This window comes from Echiichthys vipera, assembly GCF_963691815.1.
Source record: "Echiichthys vipera genome assembly, chromosome: X".
Classification (NCBI taxonomy): Eukaryota; Metazoa; Chordata; class Actinopteri; order Perciformes; family Trachinidae; genus Echiichthys; species Echiichthys vipera.
The window spans coordinates 10,191,403-10,213,651 of record NC_139825.1 but is presented as its reverse complement, the minus strand read 5'-3'; the positions used below and the strand labels follow the sequence as shown (position 1 = coordinate 10,213,651).

General features: G+C 36.9%; 1 protein-coding gene across 1 annotated transcript in view; it reads left to right on the top strand.

Annotated features, from left to right (window-relative positions):
- Window positions 1–22,249, top strand: part of cdk18 (cyclin dependent kinase 18) — a 115,868-nt gene that overhangs the window by 45,509 nt on the left and 48,110 nt on the right. The window contains exon 2 of the mRNA XM_083939183.1: window positions 20,801–20,936. Coding sequence (XP_083795309.1) covers window positions 20,819–20,936 — 118 coding nt within the window. The 5' untranslated portion in view covers window positions 20,801–20,818. The remainder of the gene's footprint in view (window positions 1–20,800; window positions 20,937–22,249) is intronic.

The window sequence follows — 22,249 nt, the reverse complement described above, 5'->3', positions numbered from 1 at the left end:
CTGCTCCTCGGGAGGACCAGGCAAGGAGGAGATACAGGAGGAATTGACTTGTGCACCCATCCCTGGCGTCGACTCAGAGCCATCCAGATTGGTGTGGATATGTTCTGGAAGAAGTGGAGTGAACTTGCCGGACCAAATCTCTTCATTCGACCAAAGTGGCACAAAACCCAAAGGAATGTCGCTGTCGGTGACGTTGTTTGGGTTGCCGATCAGAATGCACTGCGAGGACAATTCCGGCTTGGACGGATCCAGGCAGTGCACCCCGATAAGATAGGACTTGTAAGAGACGCAGATGTGAAGCTGTGTGCAGGTCTCCCTGCCTCCTTAATAGTTGGGCAACTGAAGAGGAACCCTCAGCAGCTGACGCCAGTAATTCTACGGAGAGACGTGAGGAGACTAGTCGTCCTCATCCCTGTGGAAGACCAGTGACTCTTAGACCTCGTCTCGTCGGCCAACAGCTCTGCAAGCACTTTCCAAGTGTCAAAAAAAAAAAAAAAAAAATGTGAAAATTGTTATTATATGGTGTAATGTCTGTCTTTGACCGCCTTGAATCGCATGATCAGTCGGTCAAGTGGGAGGTGTTAAGCGCACTACGTTACGGGGATACGTTTCCAAAGTCACAGGTGGGCACGTCACAACAAAACACAGGTGAAATGATAGTGGGAGTGTCATTTACCTTGATTGAAGCGCGGGCCAGTTATAGCGTGCACTAATACATCCCAATTAGTCCAAACGAAATGGTGAATGAGCACGGCATATAAACGGGAGCAAGAACTAGTTTGCATGTTGTCTCGTCGGGAGAGATGCGCCACCGGTAAGCTGCTGTTTTGGTCCATTGAGCGAGCCACGGTTTTAGTTTGCTTGTCTGTTTATGTTGCGCTGTACTACCGTTGTGTGTTGTGTGTATATATGCAGTTGTATGCTTGATAACGTGGTGGTCACGCCGATGGAACATTGGTTACCGTCTGATGCTTAAATGTTTAACTGCTTGATTGTGTCCGAGGCTATATCGCGGTAAATGTTTTAAAGTTGTAGCATCTCCATAGTCACGAGTGCACTTCCTGTTTGCGGTGCAGGCTGGGTAATGTAGTTGATCACTCTTACATAGGAAATGGTCTGCTATTCTTAGCGCTGCTATTTAAAACTACTCACTGTTTCCATTTAAAGCCAACATATTGAGTGTGTGGCTTGTGTGTGCAATGTTTGTGTGGCAGTACAATGCTTAATGTATGTTTTAATACACTGCAATGTTTCTTAGGCCTGGAATTGCTGCATATTCGGTTTAAACACTAATTATACTATACTATATTATTTTATCTATATAATGCTATATTATTATAACACTAAAAAACTATAATGTAATTTATGAATGTATATTTATAATATTCAGAATTTATATATTATGTAGCTTTTACAAACTAGTTTTTCTATTCTACAGGTTTATAACCTGTAATTTGTGGATCAACAACTGTATGGAAAATCAAACAAAAGAAATAAAAAACCACAAAGAGTTATAACAACGTGTCCTCTTCTGACGCCCCGTTCGGTGGGGAGAATCATCAAAGAACCGAACAGTTACAGCTACATGACTTTGTTACAGTTACATGACTTTATTACAGTTACAGCTACAGGATGTTGTTTTTTTACAGTTACAGCTAGATGACTTTGTTACAGTTACATGACTTTTAAAGTTACAGCTACAGGACTTTATTACAGTTACAGCTACAGGACTTTTTAGTAGTTACAGCTACAGGACATTATTATAGTTACAGCTACAGAACTGTATTACAGTTACAGCTACATCACTTTATTACAGTTACAACTAAATTACTTTAATACAGTTACAGCTACAGGAATTTATTACAGTTACAGCTACAGGACTTTATTTCAGTTACAGCTACATGACTTGATTGCAGTTTCAACTACAGGACTTTATTACAGTTACAGTTGCAGGACATTCTTATAATTACAGCTACAGACATTATTACAGTTTTAGCTACATTACTTTATTATAGTTACAGCTACAGTATTTTTTTTTTTTTACAATTACAGCTACATGACTTTATTACAGTTACAGCCACAGGACTTTATTACAGTTACAGCTACAGGTTGTTGTTTTTTTACAGTTACAGCTAGATGACTTTGTTACAGTTACATGACTTTATTACAGTTACAGCTACAGGTTGTTGTTTTTTTACAGTTACAGCTAGATGGCTTTGTTACAGTTACATGACTTTATTACAGTTACAGCTACAGGATGTTGTTTTTTTACAGTTACAGCTAGATGACTTTGTTACAGTTACATGACTTTTAAAGTTACAGCTACAGGACTTTATTACAGTTACAGCTACAGGACTTTTTAGTAGTTACAGCTACAGGACATTATTATAGTTACAGCTACAGAACTGTATTACAGTTACAGCTACATCACTTTATTACAGTTACAACTAAATTACTTTAATACAGTTACAGCTACAGGAATTTATTACAGTTACAGCTACAGGACTTTATTTCAGTTACAGCTACATGACTTGATTGCAGTTTCAACTACAGGACTTTATTACAGTTACAGTTGCAGGACATTCTTATAATTACAGCTACAGACATTATTACAGTTTTAGCTACATTACTTTATTATAGTTACAGCTACAGTATTTTTTTTTTTTACAATTACAGCTACATGACTTTATTACAGTTACAGCCACAGGACTTTATTACAGTTACAGCTACAGGTTGTTGTTTTTTTACAGTTACAGCTAGATGACTTTGTTACAGTTACATGACTTTATTACAGTTACAGCTACAGGTTGTTGTTTTTTTACAGTTACAGCTAGATGACTTTGTTACAGTTACATGACTTTATTACAGTTACAGCTACAGGATGTTGTTTTTTTACAGTTACAGCTAGATGACTTTGTTACAGTTACATGACTTTTAAAGTTACAGCTACAGGACTTTATTACAGTTACAGCTACAGGACTTTTTAGTAGTTACAGCTACAGGACATTATTATAGTTACAGCTACAGAACTGTATTACAGTTACTGCTACATCACTTTATTACAGTTACAACTAAATTACTTTAATACAGTTACAGCTACAGGAATTTATTACAGTTACAGCTACAGGACTTTATTTCAGTTACAGCTACATGACTTGATTGCAGTTTCAACTACAGGACTTTATTACAGTTACAGTTGCAGGACATTCTTATAATTACAGCTACAGACATTATTACAGTTTTAGCTACATTACTTTATTATAGTTACAGCTACAGTATTTTTTTTTTTTACAATTACAGCTACATGACTTTATTACAGTTACAGCCACAGGACTTTATTACAGTTACAGCTACAGGTTGTTGTTTTTTTACAGTTACAGCTAGATGACTTTGTTACAGTTACATGACTTTATTACAGTTACAGCTACAGGTTGTTGTTTTTTTACAGTTACAGCTAGATGACTTTGTTACAGTTACATGACTTTATTACAGTTACAGCTACAGGATGTTGTTTTTTTACAGTTACAGCTAGATGACTTTGTTACAGTTACATGACTTTTAAAGTTACAGCTACAGGACTTTATTACAGTTACAGCTACAGGACTTTTTAGTAGTTACAGCTACAGGACATTATTATAGTTACAGCTACAGAACTGTATTACAGTTACTGCTACATCACTTTATTACAGTTACAACTAAATTACTTTAATACAGTTACAGCTACAGGAATTTATTACAGTTACAGCTACAGGACTTTATTTCAGTTACAGCTACATGACTTGATTGCAGTTTCAACTACAGGACTTTATTACAGTTACAGTTGCAGGACATTCTTATAATTACAGCTACAGACATTATTACAGTTTTAGCTACATTACTTTATTATAGTTACAGCTACAGTATTTTTTTTTTTACAATTACAGCTACATGACTTTATTACAGTTACAGCCACAGGACTTTATTACAGTTACAGCTACAGGTTGTTGTTTTTTTACAGTTACAGCTAGATGACTTTGTTACAGTTACATGACTTTATTACAGTTACAGCTACAGGTTGTTGTTTTTTTACAGTTACAGCTAGATGACTTTGTTACAGTTACATGGCTTTATTACAGTTACAGCTACAGGATGTTGTTTTTTTACAGTTACAGCTAGATGACTTTGTTACAGTTACATGACTTTTAAAGTTACAGCTACAGGACTTTATTACAGTTACAGCTACAGGACTTTTTAGTAGTTACAGCTACAGGACATTATTACAGTTACAGCTACATCACTTTATTACAGTTACAACTAAATTACTTTAATACAGTTACAGCTACAGGAATTTATGACAGTTACAGCTACAGGACTTTATTTCAGTTATAGTTACATGACTTGATTGCAGTTTCAACTACAGGACTTTATTTCAGTTACAGTTGCCGGACATTCTAATAATTACAGCTACAGACATTATTACAGTTTTAGCTACATTACTTTATTATAGTAACAGCTACATGACTTAATTACAGTTACAGTATTTTATTACAGTTACAGCTAAAGGACTTTTTACAGTTACAATTACGGGATTTTATTACAGTTAACACTACAGGACTTTATTACAGTTACAGCTACATGACTTTAATACAGTTACAACTACATGACTTTATTATAGTTAAAGTATTTTATTACAGTTACAGCTACAGGACTTTATTACAGTTAAAGCTACAGGACTTTATTACAGTTACAGCTACATAACTTTATTACAGTTACAGCCACAGGACTTTATTACAGTTACAGCTACATGACTTTATTACAGTTACAGCCACATGACTTTATTACAGTTACAGCTACATGACATTATTACAGTTACAGTTACAGGATTTTATTACAATGACAGCTACAGGACTTGTTTACAGTTACAACTACATGACTTTATTACAGTTACAATTACGGGACTTTATTACAGTTAACACTACAGGACATTATTACAGTGACAGCTACATGACGTTATTACAGTTACAGCTACATGACATTATTACAGTTACAGCAACAAGACTTTTTAGAAGTTACAGCTACATGACTTTATTACAGTTACCACTAAATGACTTTATTACAGTTACAGTTACAGGACATTATTACAGTTTCAGCTACATTACTTTATTAGTTACAGCTACATACCTTTTTTACAGTTACAGTATTTTATTACAGTTACATCTACAGGACATTATTACAGTTACAGCTACATGACTTTTTAGAAGTTACAGCTACATGACTTTATTACAGTTACAGCTACATGACTATATTACAGTCACAACTACATGACTGTATTTCAGTTACAGTTACATGACTTCATTACAATTACAGCTACAGGACTTTATTACAGTTTCAGCTACATTACTTTATTAAAGTGACAGCTAAAGGACATTATTACAGTTACAGCTAAAGGACTTTTTTACAGTTACAGCTACATGACTTTATTACAGTTACAGCCACAGGACTTTATTACAGTTACAGCTACATGACTTTATTACAGTTACAGCTACAGGACTTTATTAATGTTACAGCTAAATGACTGTATTACAGTTACAGCTACAGGACTTTTATTACAGTAACAGCTACATGACTTTATTACAGTTACAGCTACAGGACTTTATTACAGTTACAGCTACAAGACTTTATTAAAGTTACAGCTACAGGACTTTATTACAGTTACAGCTACATGACTTTATTAAAGTTACAAATACAGGACTTTATTACAGTTACAACTACATGACTTTAATACAGTTACAGTATTTTATTACAGTTGCAGCTACATGACTTTTTTACTGTTACAGCTACATGACTTTATCACAGTTACAGCTACAGGACTTTATTACAGTTATAGCTATATGACTTTATTACAGTTACAGCTACAGGACTTTATCACAGTTACAGCTACATGACTTTATTACAGTTACAGCTACAGGACTTTATTACAGTTACAGCTACATGACTTTTATTACATTTACAGCCACAGGACTTTATTACAGTTACAGCTACAGGACTGTATTACAGTTTCAGCTACATTACGTTATTAAAGTTACAGCTACATGACTTTATTACAATTACAGCTACAGGATTTTACTACAGTTACAGCTACAGGATTGTATTACAGTTACAGCTACAGGACTTTATTACAGTTACAGCTACAGGACTTTATTACAGTTACAGTATTTTATTACAGTTACAGTTACAGGATTTGATTACAGTTAAAGCTACTTGACTTCATTACAGTTACAGCTACAGAACATTATTACAGTTACAGCTACATGACTTCATTTGTGTTACAGCTACATGATTTTATTACAGTTACAGCTAAATGACTGTATTACAGTTACAGCTACAGGACTTTATTAAAGTTACAGCTAAATGACTGTATTACAGTTACAGCTACAGGACTTTATTACAGTTACAGCTACAGGACTTTATTACAGTCAAAGCTACATGACTTCATTACAGTTACAGCTACAGGACTTTATAACAGTTACAGCTACAGTCCTTTATTACAGTTACAGCTACAGTACTTTATTACAGTTACAGCTACAGAACTGTATTACAGTTTCAGCTACATTACGTTATTACAGTTGCAGCTACAGTACTTTTTACAGTTACATCTACAGGATTTTACTACAGTTACAGCTACAGGATTGTATTACAGTTACAGCTACAGGACATTATTACAGTTACAGCAACATGACTTTATTACAGTTACAGCCACAGGACTTTATTACAGTTACAGCTACATGACTTTATTACAGTAACAGCTACAGGACTTTATTACAGTTACAGCCACAGGACTTTTTAGGAGTTACAGCTACAGCACTTTATTACAGTTACAGCTACAGGACTTTATAACAGTTAAAGCTACAGGACTTTATTACAGTTACAACTACAGGACTTTATTACAGTTACAACTACAGGACTTTATTACAGTTAAAACTACAGGACTTTATTACAGTTACAACTACAGGACTTTATTACAGTTACAGCTACAGGACTTTATTACAGTTACAGCTACAGGACGTTATTACAGTTACAGTTACATGACTTTATTACAGTTACAGCTACATGACTCTTTAGAAGTTATAGTTACAGGACGTTATTACAATTACAGCTACATGACTTTATTTCAGTTACAGCTACAGGACTTTATTACAGTTACAGCTACAGGACTTTATTACAATAACAGGACATTATTACAGTTACAGCCACAGGACTTTATTACAGTTACAGCTACATGCCTTTATTACAGTTACAGCTACATGACTTTATTATAGTTACAACTACAGGACTTTATTACACTTACAGCTACATTACTTTATTACAGTTACAGCTACATTACTTTATTACAGTAACAGCTACATGACTTTTTAGAAGTTACAGCTTCAGGACTTTATTTGTGTTACAGCTACATGGCTTTATTACAGTTACAGCTACAGGACTTTTTAGAAGTTACAGCTACAGGACTTTATTAAAGTTAAAGCTACAGGACTTTATTACAGTTACAGCTACAGGACTTTGTGTCAGTTACAGCTACAGGACTTTATTACAGTTACAGCTACAGGACTTTATCACAGTTACAGCTACAGGACTTTATTACAGTTACAGCTACATGACTTTGTTACAGTTACAGCTACATGACTTTTTAGAAGTTACAGCTACATTACTTTATTACAGTTACAGCTACATTACTTTATTACAGTTGCAGCTACATGACTTCATTACAGTTACAGCTACATGACTTTGTGTCAGTTACAGCTACATGACTTTGTTACAGTTACAGCTACATGACTTTTTAGAAGTTACAGCTACATGACTTTATTAAAGTTAAAGCTACAGGACTGTATTACAGTTACAGCTACAGGACTTTGTGTCAGTTACAGCTACAGGACTTTTTAGAAGTTACAGCTACATGACTTTATTAAAGTTAAAGCTACAGGACTTTATTACAGTTACAGCTACATGACTTTGTTACAGTTACAGCTACATGACTTTTTAGAAGTTACAGCTACATGACTTTATTACAGTTACAGCTACATGACTTCATTACAGTTACAGCTACAGGACATTATTACAGTTACTGCTACATGACTTTTTAGAAGTTACAGCTACATGACTTTATTACAGTTTCAGCTACAGGACTTTATTACAGTTACAGCTACATGACTTTATTACAGTTACAACTACAGGACTTTATTAAAGTAAAAGCTACAGGACTTTATTAAAGTTAAAGCTACAGGACTTTATTACAGTTACAGCTACAGGACTGTATTACAGTTACTGTTACAGGAATGTATTACAGTTACAGCTACATGACTTTATCACAGTTACAGCTACAGGACTTTATTACAGTTACAGCTACATGACTGTAATACAGTTACAGCTACATGACTTAATTGCAGTTACAACTACAGGACATTATTACAGTTACTGCTACAGGACTTTATTACAGTTACAGCTACATGACTTTATTACAGTTACAACTACAGGACTTTATTACAGTTATAGCTACAGGATTTTATTACAGTTACTGTTACAGGATTTTATTACAGTTACAGCTACAGGACTTTATGACAGTTACAGCTACATGACTGTATTACAGTTACAGCTACAGGACATTATTACAGTTACAGCTACAGGACTTTGTGTCAGTTACAGCTACAGGACTTTGTTACAGTTACAGCTACAGGACATTATTACAGTTACAGCTACAGGACTTTATTTCAGTTACAGCTACAGGACTTTATTACAGTTACAGCTACATGACTTTTTAGAAGTTACAGCTACATGACTTTATTACAGTTACAGCTACATGACTTTATTACAGTTACAACTACAGGACTTTATTAAAGTTAAAGCTACAGGACATTATTAAAGTTAAAGCTACAGGACTTTATTACAGTTACAGCTACAGGACTGTATTACAGTTACTGTTACAGGAATGTATTACAGTTACAGCTACATGACTTTATCACAGTTACAGCTACAGGACTTTATTACAGTTACAGCTACATGACTGTAATACAGTTACAGCTACATGACTTAATTACAGTTACAACTACAGGACATTATTACAGTTACTGCTACAGGACTTTATTACAGTTACAGCTACATGACTTCATTACAGTTACAACTACAGGACTTTATTACAGTTATAGCTACAGGATTTTATTACAGTTACTGTTACAGGATTTTATTACAGTTACAGCTACAGGACTTTATGACAGTTACAGCTACATGACTGTATTACAGTTACAGCTACAGGACATTATTACAGTTACAGCTACAGGACTTTGTGTCAGTTACAGCTACAGGACTTTATTACAGTTACAGCTACAGGACATTATTACAGTTACAGCTACAGGACTTTATTTCAGTTACAGCTACAGGACTTTATTACAGTTACAGCTACAGGACTTTATTACAGTTACAGCTACAGGACATTATTACAGTTTCAGCTACAGGACTTTTTTACAGTTACAGCTACAGGACTTTATTACAGTTACAGCTACAGGACATTATTAAAGTTAAAGCTACAGGACTTTATTACAGTTACAGCCACAGGATTTCATTTCAGTTACAGCTACAGGACTTTAATACAGTTACAGCTACATGACTTCATTACAGTTATAGCTACAGGACTTTATTACAGTTACTGTTACAGGACTTTATTACAGTTACAGCTACATGACTGTATTACAGTTACAGCTACAGGACTTTATTACAGTTACAGCTACAGGACATTATTACAGTTTCAGCTACAGGACTTTATTACAGTGACAGCTACAGGACTTTATTTCAGTTACAGCTACAGGACTTTATTACAGTTACAGCTATAGGACATTATTACAGTTTCAGCTACAGGACTTTATTACAGTTACAGCTACATGACATTATTACAGTTACAGCTACAGGACATTATTAAAGTTAAAGCTACAGGACCTTATTACAATTACAGCTACATGACTGTTTTTCACTTACAACTACAAGACTATTGGAAGACAACCCTAGTTCACCTGCTGGCATCATGTGAAAATACTGTATGAATTCAGGCCGTGTTAATAGAAGATAATAGATTTCACCAAACACTTCACTGGTGCAAAATTTGTAATATCTCTATTGTTGCTGTATGTCTACATAATATCTGCAAAAAATGGATTAGTTGCATTACAGACTAAACACACCAGCTGTATAACAGTGATTCTCTTTTACAACTGTAACCACCATTTATCTCCTTTAAGTAAAAAGAAGGAGTGTGTGTGTGTGCGTGTGCGCGTGTGTGCGTGCTTGCGTGCGTGCGTGCGTGCGTGCGTGCATGCGTGTGTGCGTGCATACTTTCAGTCCATGAACTACCCGAGCACATGGTAATATAACCTCAGGCTGAAGGTCATTTTTAGCGCATATGACCCATCACACACATACACAGATGGCACAGACAATTGTGTGCATCTGCTTACCTCGATCTCTCTCTCTCTCTCATACACACACACACACACACACACACACTGTCTAACAGCACAGAAGGATAAGCAAGGTATGAGACAAATGTAACAAATGTCACACATAATCACATAATTTTTTTGTCATGTGTTGTATATTATCTATGTTATGGCGTTGAAGAAGATCTTCCTCATTTCTTATTTGAAGGCTCAAAAGCTTTGTTTTCAAGCCAATATTCACAGAACACAATTACATCCTGACTTAGTGTCTCTGTAGTAGTGCTGTCATTGAATATTCCAAATTCAAATATGTATTCAAAAATTAAGATAAGCATGTGAGTATGTAAATTAATATTTGAGTGGGACAGACTGACAAAGTAATACACAGATTTTCCAAAATAAACTGTTATCCTTTTCAAAACAAAGAAATCCAATTCCCACAGTGCAAAACCTGCAGGATACATTACATTTCAGATATCATGACGCCTTAATGTCCTTCTAAGGACATTTGTACATATACACATCCAGTGCTTAAGATCTTGGGCAAGGGGATTGCTTCTCGTCGCCCTTTTTTGTTTATTTTATGCTTTCTTTTGTGCATGTATAATTTGTGTATTAATAATGATGGCCCCTTGTGATGGAGCCGTTGAAAACCATAAAAATTAAGTTAAACGTTTCACTTATTTCACCAGAGGAAAGGGGATGCTGGAGATGGACAAGCTGTGTGTCCACCATTCATATATTGACTTTCTTTATAAATGCACTCAACAGCGTTGGCTGATCTGCACAATGCAGAGAGAGAGAAAGAGAGAGAGAGAGAGGTCTGCAGTCTTTAAACGTAATTTAGTAGTATGGGACATTATTTTTTTTATAGCATTTAACATGTTGTTAAGTTGATCTTTTAAAAGACATTCATGTTGAAATAAATAAAGCCATACAAATAGGTATGTATCCTACTCTATTAGTTTCCCCTCTTACAGATACAACGCACAAAAAAAGATATTCAGATACAATATACAAACTGGTCACTGCCATTCACTGGACAAACACAGGGGTCAGATGAAGCTGTAGTATCACTGTTAGCAGGCTAATGGTCTGGCCTGACACTGCCAGTGCCAGAGCTCCGTATTTAATAGCCAAAACCTGGATGAAGGAAAACAGTGAAAGGCAGAGAGACTTTTATATCTGAGCATGTGCATGTGGAGTCACAGTGTGTATCTACATGCCCGTGCTGTATGTCTTATACGTAGCTAGACTGTTGAATATGTGTCATATTTTCTGATGATGGTGCCCACTGACCTGGATAAAACAGTGAATCCCATCTAAAGCCCCACATCGTTTCCATCAGCTGGCCCCATTCTAAATGAGTACACATGAGGAGAGATGTGTATATTAATTTAGCCTAAGCTGACATGGAACACTAGACCACTGGCATATTTCTTTTTTCTGAATCAAACACACTTCTCCTCAACTCCCCAGAGGCAACAACCTCTGAACTGCTCCAGTGGTCACTGGCCAAAAGGACAATATTTGGGTTTCTATAGGGCAGCTTATGTTTCTACCCAATCCACCCACTCCAATAGCTCTACAAGGTAATCTATGTGCGTACATGAATTGAACTGGGTTGCTGTTGGATTTATTCAATAATATGGTTTCTTCATGGTAAACAATAACCATTTGTTTCCATCATCAGTAGGGCATTAGAGTCACCTATCCATTCTTATTCCCAGGGAGTCAAATACCTACACACAAGGTGCCCTTAAGCATCTGTTGTAAATGCACCGGGCAAATATCCAATTAAGTCAGACCGGACTTTGAGTAGACATGTTGTTTTGTGAAAAAATATGTCTTTTGATTAAAGGATGAAAATAGTTCAAGGAAATGTGTTTGTGAAAACATGTTAGTCAAAAAATGTTTTCTTATCTGAATGGTTAGTTGAAAGGATTTTCAGGAGTTTTGAAAATTGCAAAAAGTTGCAAGAAGCAGCTTAAACTTCAACTTTATGCAAATGAGGAGCAGAAAACAAGCCAGCAAACTGCCAGCTCTACAAGTGAGCTCATGTGTGAATACAGTTGCTTATTCTCCGGTATATCTAGAGAGTTGAGTGGGGCGTCTTGATAACATTTGGACTATGTGTTGGCCAACAGCAGAGCAAAACAAACGTCCAACAGGGAAGAAGAAGGGTGATTTACATAAAGATGGGAATATAAATGTGTAACTGGAGGGGCGATGGGTTTCTGGAATTTCTGTCAGTATGGACAGACACCAAAATCTTTAGACAAATTCAAATTCACTCGGTTGTTTGTGTCCAAATTAAGAACAGGTTCCATCGGTGCACCATTGTCCTCCTCCCTGCACATTCTATCCAGGCGACCTCTTCACCTAAACCAAACGGAGTATTGCCAGTTGTCCTGTGAGAGGTTTGAGATGGAGAATCTGCTATTGTGTGCTGCATGTGTGAAAGAGAAACTCTGGACTATCTTTTGACCTGATTCTCCCTACATGGTCTTGGGTTGGTGTGAAAACGGCTTGTGTTTTGGTGTTATGGTTTTTATCAGGTTCAGGCCCAAAACTGCTGCCGTGATTCAGGTTTTGACTTGAGCAGAAACTGATTGAATCTGATTTTTTAGGCCCCAGCATAGCTTTGCTTTGGCACAGTTAACTAACAAAAGTTGTGGAGTTGGACAGTATAAAAGGGCCCTTAAATGTCTTTGTGTCCAGCAATGTGCATGTGAGAATGAGTGTGTGTGTGTGTGTGTGTGTGTGTGTAGTCACAGCCACAGTTTCCTCCTTTTGACAGAGTAACTCTGAGAATGAAATACTCTTGATGACTGTAAGCATCCAGACCCTAAAATTGTGACCTTCTCCAAAAAGAGGAGTCTGTTGTCTACAAGATAAATGAAGCACACCGCCAGTTTTACACACACTGTCCACTGCAATCAGAAATTTTCTCATTCATGACCTCAGCAATTGTTCAAGAGGGCAAAAAAAGAGAGCAAAGAGAGGCTCCCAATCAGAGAGAGGGCTGTTGCAGTTCTCTTTATCCTGTTTATAAGAGACATTTTCAATTCGAACACCAGAGCTGATGAGATGTGAGGAGAGTAGAGAGAGTGTAGTCTTTGCCATGGGTGAGAAACTGCGAACATGTCCAACCCATGTCCACTTGTGGCCATCTGAACACACACACACACAAACACTGTTTTGTTGAAGGAGATGGTCTATTAAAAAAGAAGAAATAGACTATTAAAGGTGCTATATGGATTCCATTCTTGGCCATGACTTAAGGCTGAGCTGTTAACAAGAAAGTCTGCACGTTGAAAGTCTCTACATTTTTGGTAATTTTTCTGTGATGCTCGACAAATATTTGGGAATGAAGTTATTTTAGATATGCATGAAGGCGCTGGATTTTTACTGCACTCAGCCAAAGCTGCAAGCAGTATTTACATTTGAAACATTTTACATTTGAAGGCTCATTTAGAGAAACTTCAAGTGTGCTAGTGAAGTGCAAGTTATCTTGAAAATCAGCATGTTTCTCATGTGTTTGGTGGTAAACACCCACTGAGGATGTGCTGCTTTTATATTTAGAACACAAGCACAATGTGTTCTGTGCACTTTCCTTGGATTATTTGTCACTGAAGTTTGTCATTACTGATCTTTTCTTTGTGTACAGCCATGGTTGACTTTCTTTGTGCAAAACTATCTGGTTCCGATGTTTTTTCTACACAAAGAGATTAATTTAAAAACTTTAGCTCATAACTCAAAGTCTTTGTGGAAAAAAAATTAAAATGGTTCATACTGCTCACCGCCAACCACAACTCCCAACAATAATAATACATTTTGTGACAAAAGATGGTATGACTTCTCACTACGTGATACTGATGTACGGGCATACATTATGGTAAGAAGTTAGTGGTCAGAGAGCCACATTAGGACAGGTAGCACATACTAAACAATTACAAGAGAAAACATCCACAACAAAAGGCACATCACACATCACACTGCCAGTGTGAGCTAGAGGATATAGTGAGGGATGTTAAATGAAATATTATCATCTTTACAGTATTTGTTTTTCTTGTGTGAAATGTTTTCTAGGATGATAAAGATCAAGTCGTAAAACGTAGTAATAGCAACCCTGTAGTCTAAACAGAGATACAATAACACTTAATTTGACTGATTAGGAAGACTGACTTAATAGAAAATAAAGCAAGTCAAGTCAAGTTTATTTATATAGCACATTGCATTCAACAGGCTTAGACTCAATGTGCTTCAAAATTAAAATCAAAAGATCATACATTAAAAAAACAAGTAATAAAAAGTTATAAAATAAAAACATAAAGCATAGCATAAAAACAGCTATTACAAGGCAAAGAGGAGTAAAAGTAATTTTTCATCAACATCAAAACGTATCGCAACAAGCCAAACTAGACACAGCACTGTGACACAAAAGGGTCTTTGTTGTTTTTATAATGCAGTTGCCAATATGTTTGAGTGGATTACATATCTGTTTTAGACCAGAACGTCAACTCCAGTGTGCTTTTGTTCATTTGAACTCTTGTATTTGTGAGGTACCCCCCCCCCCCCCCCTACATTATAGAGCTCTACCCGACTGAGGCACTGAGGAGGCCTGCCTTCATAAAGGCTCCCTGTCAAATTCTTAAAGGGAAACACATCAGCCACAAATACACTGGTACTTCAGTCAGCCTAGTGGTATTGATTTCTCTCTGTACAGTAAGCCTTTTTCTCCTCCATTGTTAACCCCTTAATCTGCTTCATTTGAACGCTCTTTATTGCTCTGATATTGTGTATTTTGTCTGACAGTTAACTGACTGTCAGGTTTTTATGTTCATTCTAGCCAATTGTATCATAGTGTCAAATACTGTGTCGATACTCGAGCAATTTAAAAAAAAAACTTGCTGCCATCATTTACTCCATAGAAATACATGGGGAAATAGGATCCAGGTCCAAAAATACAGGAATTCTGCTTTAATCTTATTTTATAATTATCTAACTTTTCCACTTAAACCACATGTGCGTGTGGCAAAACCTAAGATGATTGATTGCCATTGATTAACTGTGCCCTGTGCTTTCTTATTAACAAGCTGTAACTTGTCAAATGCACTTTGCATTTTTCATTCATCCTTTATTTAATCTTGAAGAATCATAGAGGGCATTCCCTCATTTTCCCTCATGTCGATTTATCCTTCAGTCTTCTTTTCCTGCCTTTGTTGCTGCATTGGTGCACATCTTGGTGATGTTGCCCCCTGTTGATAGGTGGAATAGTGTGATACCATTGGTAGGATGGTGTATTGCATGCATACTGTTTATGCGTCCTTGTGCGCAAGATAAACAAACCAGGGAACCACTCAAAGAAAAAACTGCTCCATAGGACCACAAGATGTCCAAAATCCCACAGTGAACCTTTAACATGCAGTCATGTTCTTTCAGTGTAAAAATGACACAAAAACACAAAAACATTAAAGACCCTGGAAACCCAAATCCCAAATATCCTTCTAAATATGTTATTTAGGAGTGTATGTACATAGATTAAGTATATAAAAATTATTAACAATTAGTTTAAATTCAAAATATTGTCATTTCAGTTTTTTTAACTGTCCTGATTTTGGGTTTGAAGTGGGCGTGATGACATACTGACATCATGTCATTTTTCATATAAAAACCCCTCAGTCAACTCAACCCCTGACAACTTTTGAAATATAGCTCGCTATATTGCGAATGTAACATAGTTAAAAAGGTTCATGTTAAATAAATCCCGTTAAATGGGACAACACTGCCATCTACAGTTCTAAACCTGCTGTAGTAGCAAAGGATTATGGGTAATCCTCAAAGCAACGGAGGATTACATTCAGGTAACGTGTCTGAGAATGTCTGTGGACAAAAACAATGTTAACTTATTTCCTTTCCTAAGTACTTAAAAGCTAAGCTGACTGTATTTGGTAAGATATAAGTTATTTTGCATTAAGTTTGTCACGTTTTTATTAAGTCAACTGGTCTTTTTTTTAGTGTTTTGTTGTTAGTGATTTCCCTCCAGTGTCGCTAGCTAAAAATAACATGCACCGTCTTTCCAAACAGAGCATTCGCTGTTCTTTTGTTATATACGCAGGTACGTTGGTGTTAAAGAGACTGCAGTAATGTCCTGTGGTGTAATTACAATGTTATGTAAGTAAGTTACATCATTGTTAAAAAATACAAAATATAAAATGGATAACAGTCCAGTTTAAAAAAATGTATGATATATTTTAAATATGAAATATTTCTTTGTTATTGTATTTTATTTTCATTCATAATTTAACAGGCAGACCGTTTTTATTGTGGTTATTGTATTTACATAAGTTTAAATCTATACGATCACTGTATACTGTGTACTTTAATTAATTTTGTAAGCATGAAAAATGTAAAACAAACTGTAACGAATAGGTAATCCTAAAAGCAACGGAGGATTACATTGAGAGCATGCGCTGTTTGTCCACGACAGATGATTGAACGCCACCATTATCTTTTGTTATATACGCAGAACGAATAAACGTCTGTTACCCAAACCTGATCAGCTCCGAGATTAATTTGGCCAGAAGACACCCCACAGAGAGGTCACACATGTTTTATCCATCTATCTTGCTAACAATAGCTATATATTTATCTGTAGTTAGTTGTCTAGATATCTATTGTACCTAGCCATTTTTTTTTTTTTTAAATCATTCGTTGTCAAGCTATCCACCTAGTTATCGTTACCTATCCGGCTATCTAGCTCCGCCGCATCATGCCTGTGTGTGTGTGTGTGTGTGTGTGTGCACAGTCCCCGGGTGGCCAAATACCGGTTAAGAAAACAGTGTTTCCGCCTTTTATTACCCATCTATGGTAGTCCACCGGAGAATCAGTGGACCATGTTTTAATGAGGTGGACTTGACCACAAAAACTGCCATATGTGCAGCTCACATTTCCCTCATGACCGGTTCAACAGTTGCGGCTAAAGGATCTGTCTATCGTCTGGATCTGCTCCATCTATTAGTCCTCTCTCTCTCTCTCTCTCTCTCTCCACACAGCCCATATGTATAACTCATGTCGCTAACATGGAGGTAGATCATGTGAGTAACGAACCATAGATAGTTAAGTTAAGATATACGTTACTGACTCATTGGTGTATTATTAGATTATATAACGCCATCTAACTTGGATGTGCTGACAGTTAGCCTCGATGAGTCGTAGCTAAGCTAACATGAGTGTGATGTTCACTGATGTGGCGTGTCTTGAGCAAACGTTAATCACTGTTAATGTTATGACATTAGTTTAGTTTGTAACTGTAGTTTGTTTAGTCCGTGTTAGCTTTGGCGTTGTTTACTAACGTTAGCAGGCTGTGTAGATGACACTCTCAGAGCTTAATTTGGCCGACAAAGTGAGATTATTTCAGAATGATCTTTGTCCCGCACAGATGATCAGTAGGTCTGAACATTCATCACTGGCTGTGAGACTGATGCCAGACTGACGCAGCCCTGTGGAGTGAACACAAATTTGTTTACACCCTGTTGTTGTTACATTTCACACATAGGCCCGAGATAGGCCTTTGCATTAATGGAGAGGTGTCAGAGTAAAGGGAAAAATGGAAGATATTGCTCATAATGTGTGGCTTGATGTTGATGTTGACGTTGTGGGATGAGTAATAAGAAGGGAAACACTTTTTCCAGACCACAGTTACTCACAGTGAGGACTTTGTCAATCATTTTTGTTTGACCAAGAAAACTGTCTGAGTCTGTCTTTGATGCTCCTGTTGACTGTTGGATTAACACTTTTTTACAGTTTACTGTCGTCGTCTGCTGAACTTTGCCAGTAAAATATTCTTGTTAAATTCTACCAGAAGGTAAACAATTTCTGCTGGAGTAAAGGGAGCTTAGTGGTTTGACATGGTGCTGTGTTTTCGAGTTTAAAAATTGAAGCCAGAATTCATTGCAAATTAGCCTTCCTTAAAATATTCAAGAACCAGGTTTTCCTCCTTTGCAATCTCTCTTTTATTCTGGTTTGTTCAACACCCCGTGCGCATCACGTCATGAAAGCCTTGTATTGTTTTAAACCATGAGCTGTATATTAAAATCCCATTACTTGATTGTGTTGACTTACGTATTATTTGTACTGTGTGGGTTAGACAGTCACTGCTAGTAGTGCAAGCTGTTGCACATATACAATTGTTGGGATGGATTGTTATCACTTGGATCTGGATCCACCCAGGCACTCTGGGCTTTTATTACGTTTGTTTTCATTTCTGTAAATTTGACAATGCACAGGGATTGTTCGGACAGAGTAATATCCTGATAAAGGGGAGAGACAAACACACACATCCACAAATCCATGTCAGTAAAGGAGTCACACAGACCCCATGACACCAATCTCTGCAGCACACATACATAGATAAAGAAGAGAATAGAAGTAGTGCAGGAAAGTGATAAGTAACTAGTAGGGGTGGATGTGGTTGTGTAACCTGCTGAGGGAGAGGGTATATTGATCAGCTGATTTCCTGCTGTTTTCTGCCTCATTATCCGATGGCAGAAGATTTTGACAAGCTACACACAAAGATCCATCACAGTTGCACAACCTGCTCTGCAGCTTGTGTCATGTAGGTGCCAGGGAGTGTTTACATTTTAGCTTCTTTGATTTATGGTGTCCTATATTTTCTGTACATAATTAAGATAGTTCAATATTTGCCTTTCTAAATGCTTGCATTCATCAATTTATTTTTTATTTATTCTTTATTTAAATGGTCATCAATTGACTGATACGGAACATGATATTCATTTAAAGTTGTTTAAATAGATTTTCATCTATTTAATTGTCTTTCAAGTTACTATCTATCAAAGACTATCTATAATTGTGAGTTAAAACAATGGTGGTTGATCATGTGACCCACTAATGAAAGCTTATATTTGCCTCTTTGATGAGTACAATATCTGTGTCTGTGGCTGCATTCCCGGGGTAAATGCAAATAGGCTGCCTTGTTCGTGACGCTGCTGACAGTGGTTGGACTGCCAGCCCAGATCGTCACCATAAAATGTATAAAAAAAATGGATCCCTCGGGGTCTGATCTCTCAACTTGATCCAATCGCCCTCACCTACGCGAGTCGCCATCTTGTCAGACTTTGACCCCGCCTCATTTCCTCTTACCAAAAAAGGGCATTGATTTGACGTTGGGAGGAGGGAGATACGTCCGTTTGGCTGACATAAACCCCTGAGGAGAAGTGAGGGCCAAAGGCTAGCTGTCACTCAAGAGGCTGTGCCCCTAATTATTCATAAACTTCAACCTGCAATGAAATAAAAACCCAGCCTGGTACAAAAAAATCACTCCCCTCAGTGTTGTCATAGAGATATGACCTTAACACACAGTCTAGAATATTTTTGGTACCAGGCATTAAATAGGTTTAATTATGCTGTGAAAACGGCCTGTTTAACATGGGGGTCAATGAGAAACTGCTCTATTGCGCAAACTACTCCTACTGGACACTACTGGACAACTCTGGTGGTGCGAGATTATTAACCCCGTAACAGCCACGGGTGATCTTCCTGTTTACATGATGCTCTATAAAAACAATCCAAAATAAAAATATGTTATAACTAGAACATTCATTCTTACTGCAGCAGAAAGCGAAGGCTTCTGTCTCTCCTTTGACCACATTGAACATTGATTCAATTAGCGCATTTCCTGACCGTATAACAAATAAATTAACCTATTTATGTTTGTGTTTACTCTTTTTTAGGGTCAGCCCAGCAAACAGAAGCGGAAGCAGGCTAACACGCTTTAAATATTAGGCAGCACTCTAATCTCTATAGAATGTGACTCATAGGGAAGTGTTCTGCAAGACTGCAGCCTCCACTTTGGAATACAGCCACAGTAACCGTGAAAGTAACAAGATGGAGGTCTCTAAAAGAAAAGGCTCGTATCTCAATCCTTATGGAGTGCAACTTCAACAATTTATTTTTTAATCCATTCTTTATTGTCTCTTTTCAGTTCTGGAATTGGTTGACAATGTAATACGTACATTGTATTTATAATGAAAAATAATGTTCAATATTATTTAATTAATCATAAGTTATTTGTTTAAGAAAGCAGTCTTCTGAGTACCTTTGCAGAGGCATAACGATTTTCATACCAGCCCAGAAATTAATTATATGCTACCATATCAGTAATTTGTGAAGTTTTCCCCAAAAAATCAGTATCAGTGTTTGCTCAAAAACCCCATATCAGCCGGGCCCTGCATGTACTGTATGCATTGATGGATTTAAGTATTGATTATGTATCTTTTAGTGAATGTGTCTCTCTCTGTCTGCCTTTCTTCTCCCAGGGTCTTTTCCTCAGCACAATGAACAAGATGAAGAACTTTAAGAGGCGTTTCTCTCTTTCTGTTCCTCGCACTGAGACCATTGAGGAGAACGAGTTCACCGAGCAGATAAACCAGCTCAACATACACCACACTCAGGGTAAGAACCCTCATTTCCCTCATTCAGCCAAGGGGGACCTGTTCACATCCTCAAAGATATAGTCTTCACACCTGGTGGTCAAAGTTTGTTTTTTAAAAGATTATTTTTAGGCTTTTTTATTTCTTTTACTTAGTAGAGAGCTGAAGACGTACAGGAAATGGGGTAGAGAGATAGGGGATGACATGCAGCAAAGGGCCGCAGGTTAGATTTTAACCTGCCAAGGACACAGCATATATGGGGCCCATACACCACCCACTCTGCTAGAGGCTTCCCAAAAATAAAATTGTCCTGAAACCAGAGAGCACAGAGAGCATATATCATAGCTGTCGACACTGGATGATTCTGCAATATTACATTTAATGAACACAGCACTGATTAGTTCGGAGCAGTACGGTGAAGCCATTAAAACGTCTTTTTTAACCACTAATATTGCTCCAAATAACACCAAACCTCTGCAGCAGCATGATAAGAGTCCATTAACATAAAACAAAGCACCAACAATGTAGTTAGTGAACCAAGAGTTTATTAAAAGAGGGTTTTCAAAGACTTACCTACTGGCTCCACTACCAGCTCCTCTTGTAGTAAAGTCCATTCAAGTAGATTACCAAAGTCAATCCAAAAGGAAGGAGCCCATTGGTGCTTTGTTTTCTGTGTAGGGACTCTTCTCATGCTGCTGCAGAGGTTTGGTGTTATTTTGAGCAGTATTAGTGGTTAAAAAAGCCATTTTAATGCCTTCAGTGTACTGCCCCCAGCTAGTCATTTCCAGCTGTTATTGACTCTACCGAATTTCTCTTTTAATAGTTCATACATGAAAAAACTGTCTCGATGGCTTATTTGATGTATGTGAGTGCCGGAAAAGATCATGGGATGATTTTGTGCCAGAATTTCACTTTGATTTTTGGGATGTCATTGTCTTGTTCTCAGCTTGTTGCACTGTCCCCCATTGGTCACAAAAAGCAATGAATGCAGCTTTTAATCCTCATTAATGTCAGGGAAAGAGTATGCTAATGTTGACCCCTAATATCAGACCCACAACTAAGTTTGCCTGTCATTGTCTACAGCATCAAAGTCTGACATGTACACACCCACTCAAAAATCCACTTCCACACCTATATTTCCTACGTAGGGAAATAGTGCATTGCTTCTTCTGCTTTAAACACTGATATGTTACTCTTAGGCTTGCCTAATATCTCCACTGTTACCTGTGGCATGTGTAAGTTGCCGCAAAAAGTGGTATTTTGTAACACCAGGGATTTCCGTTTTTCATAGTGTCTAAGAAAGCTTTTTATAATCAATAACCGTTGGTTAATTAA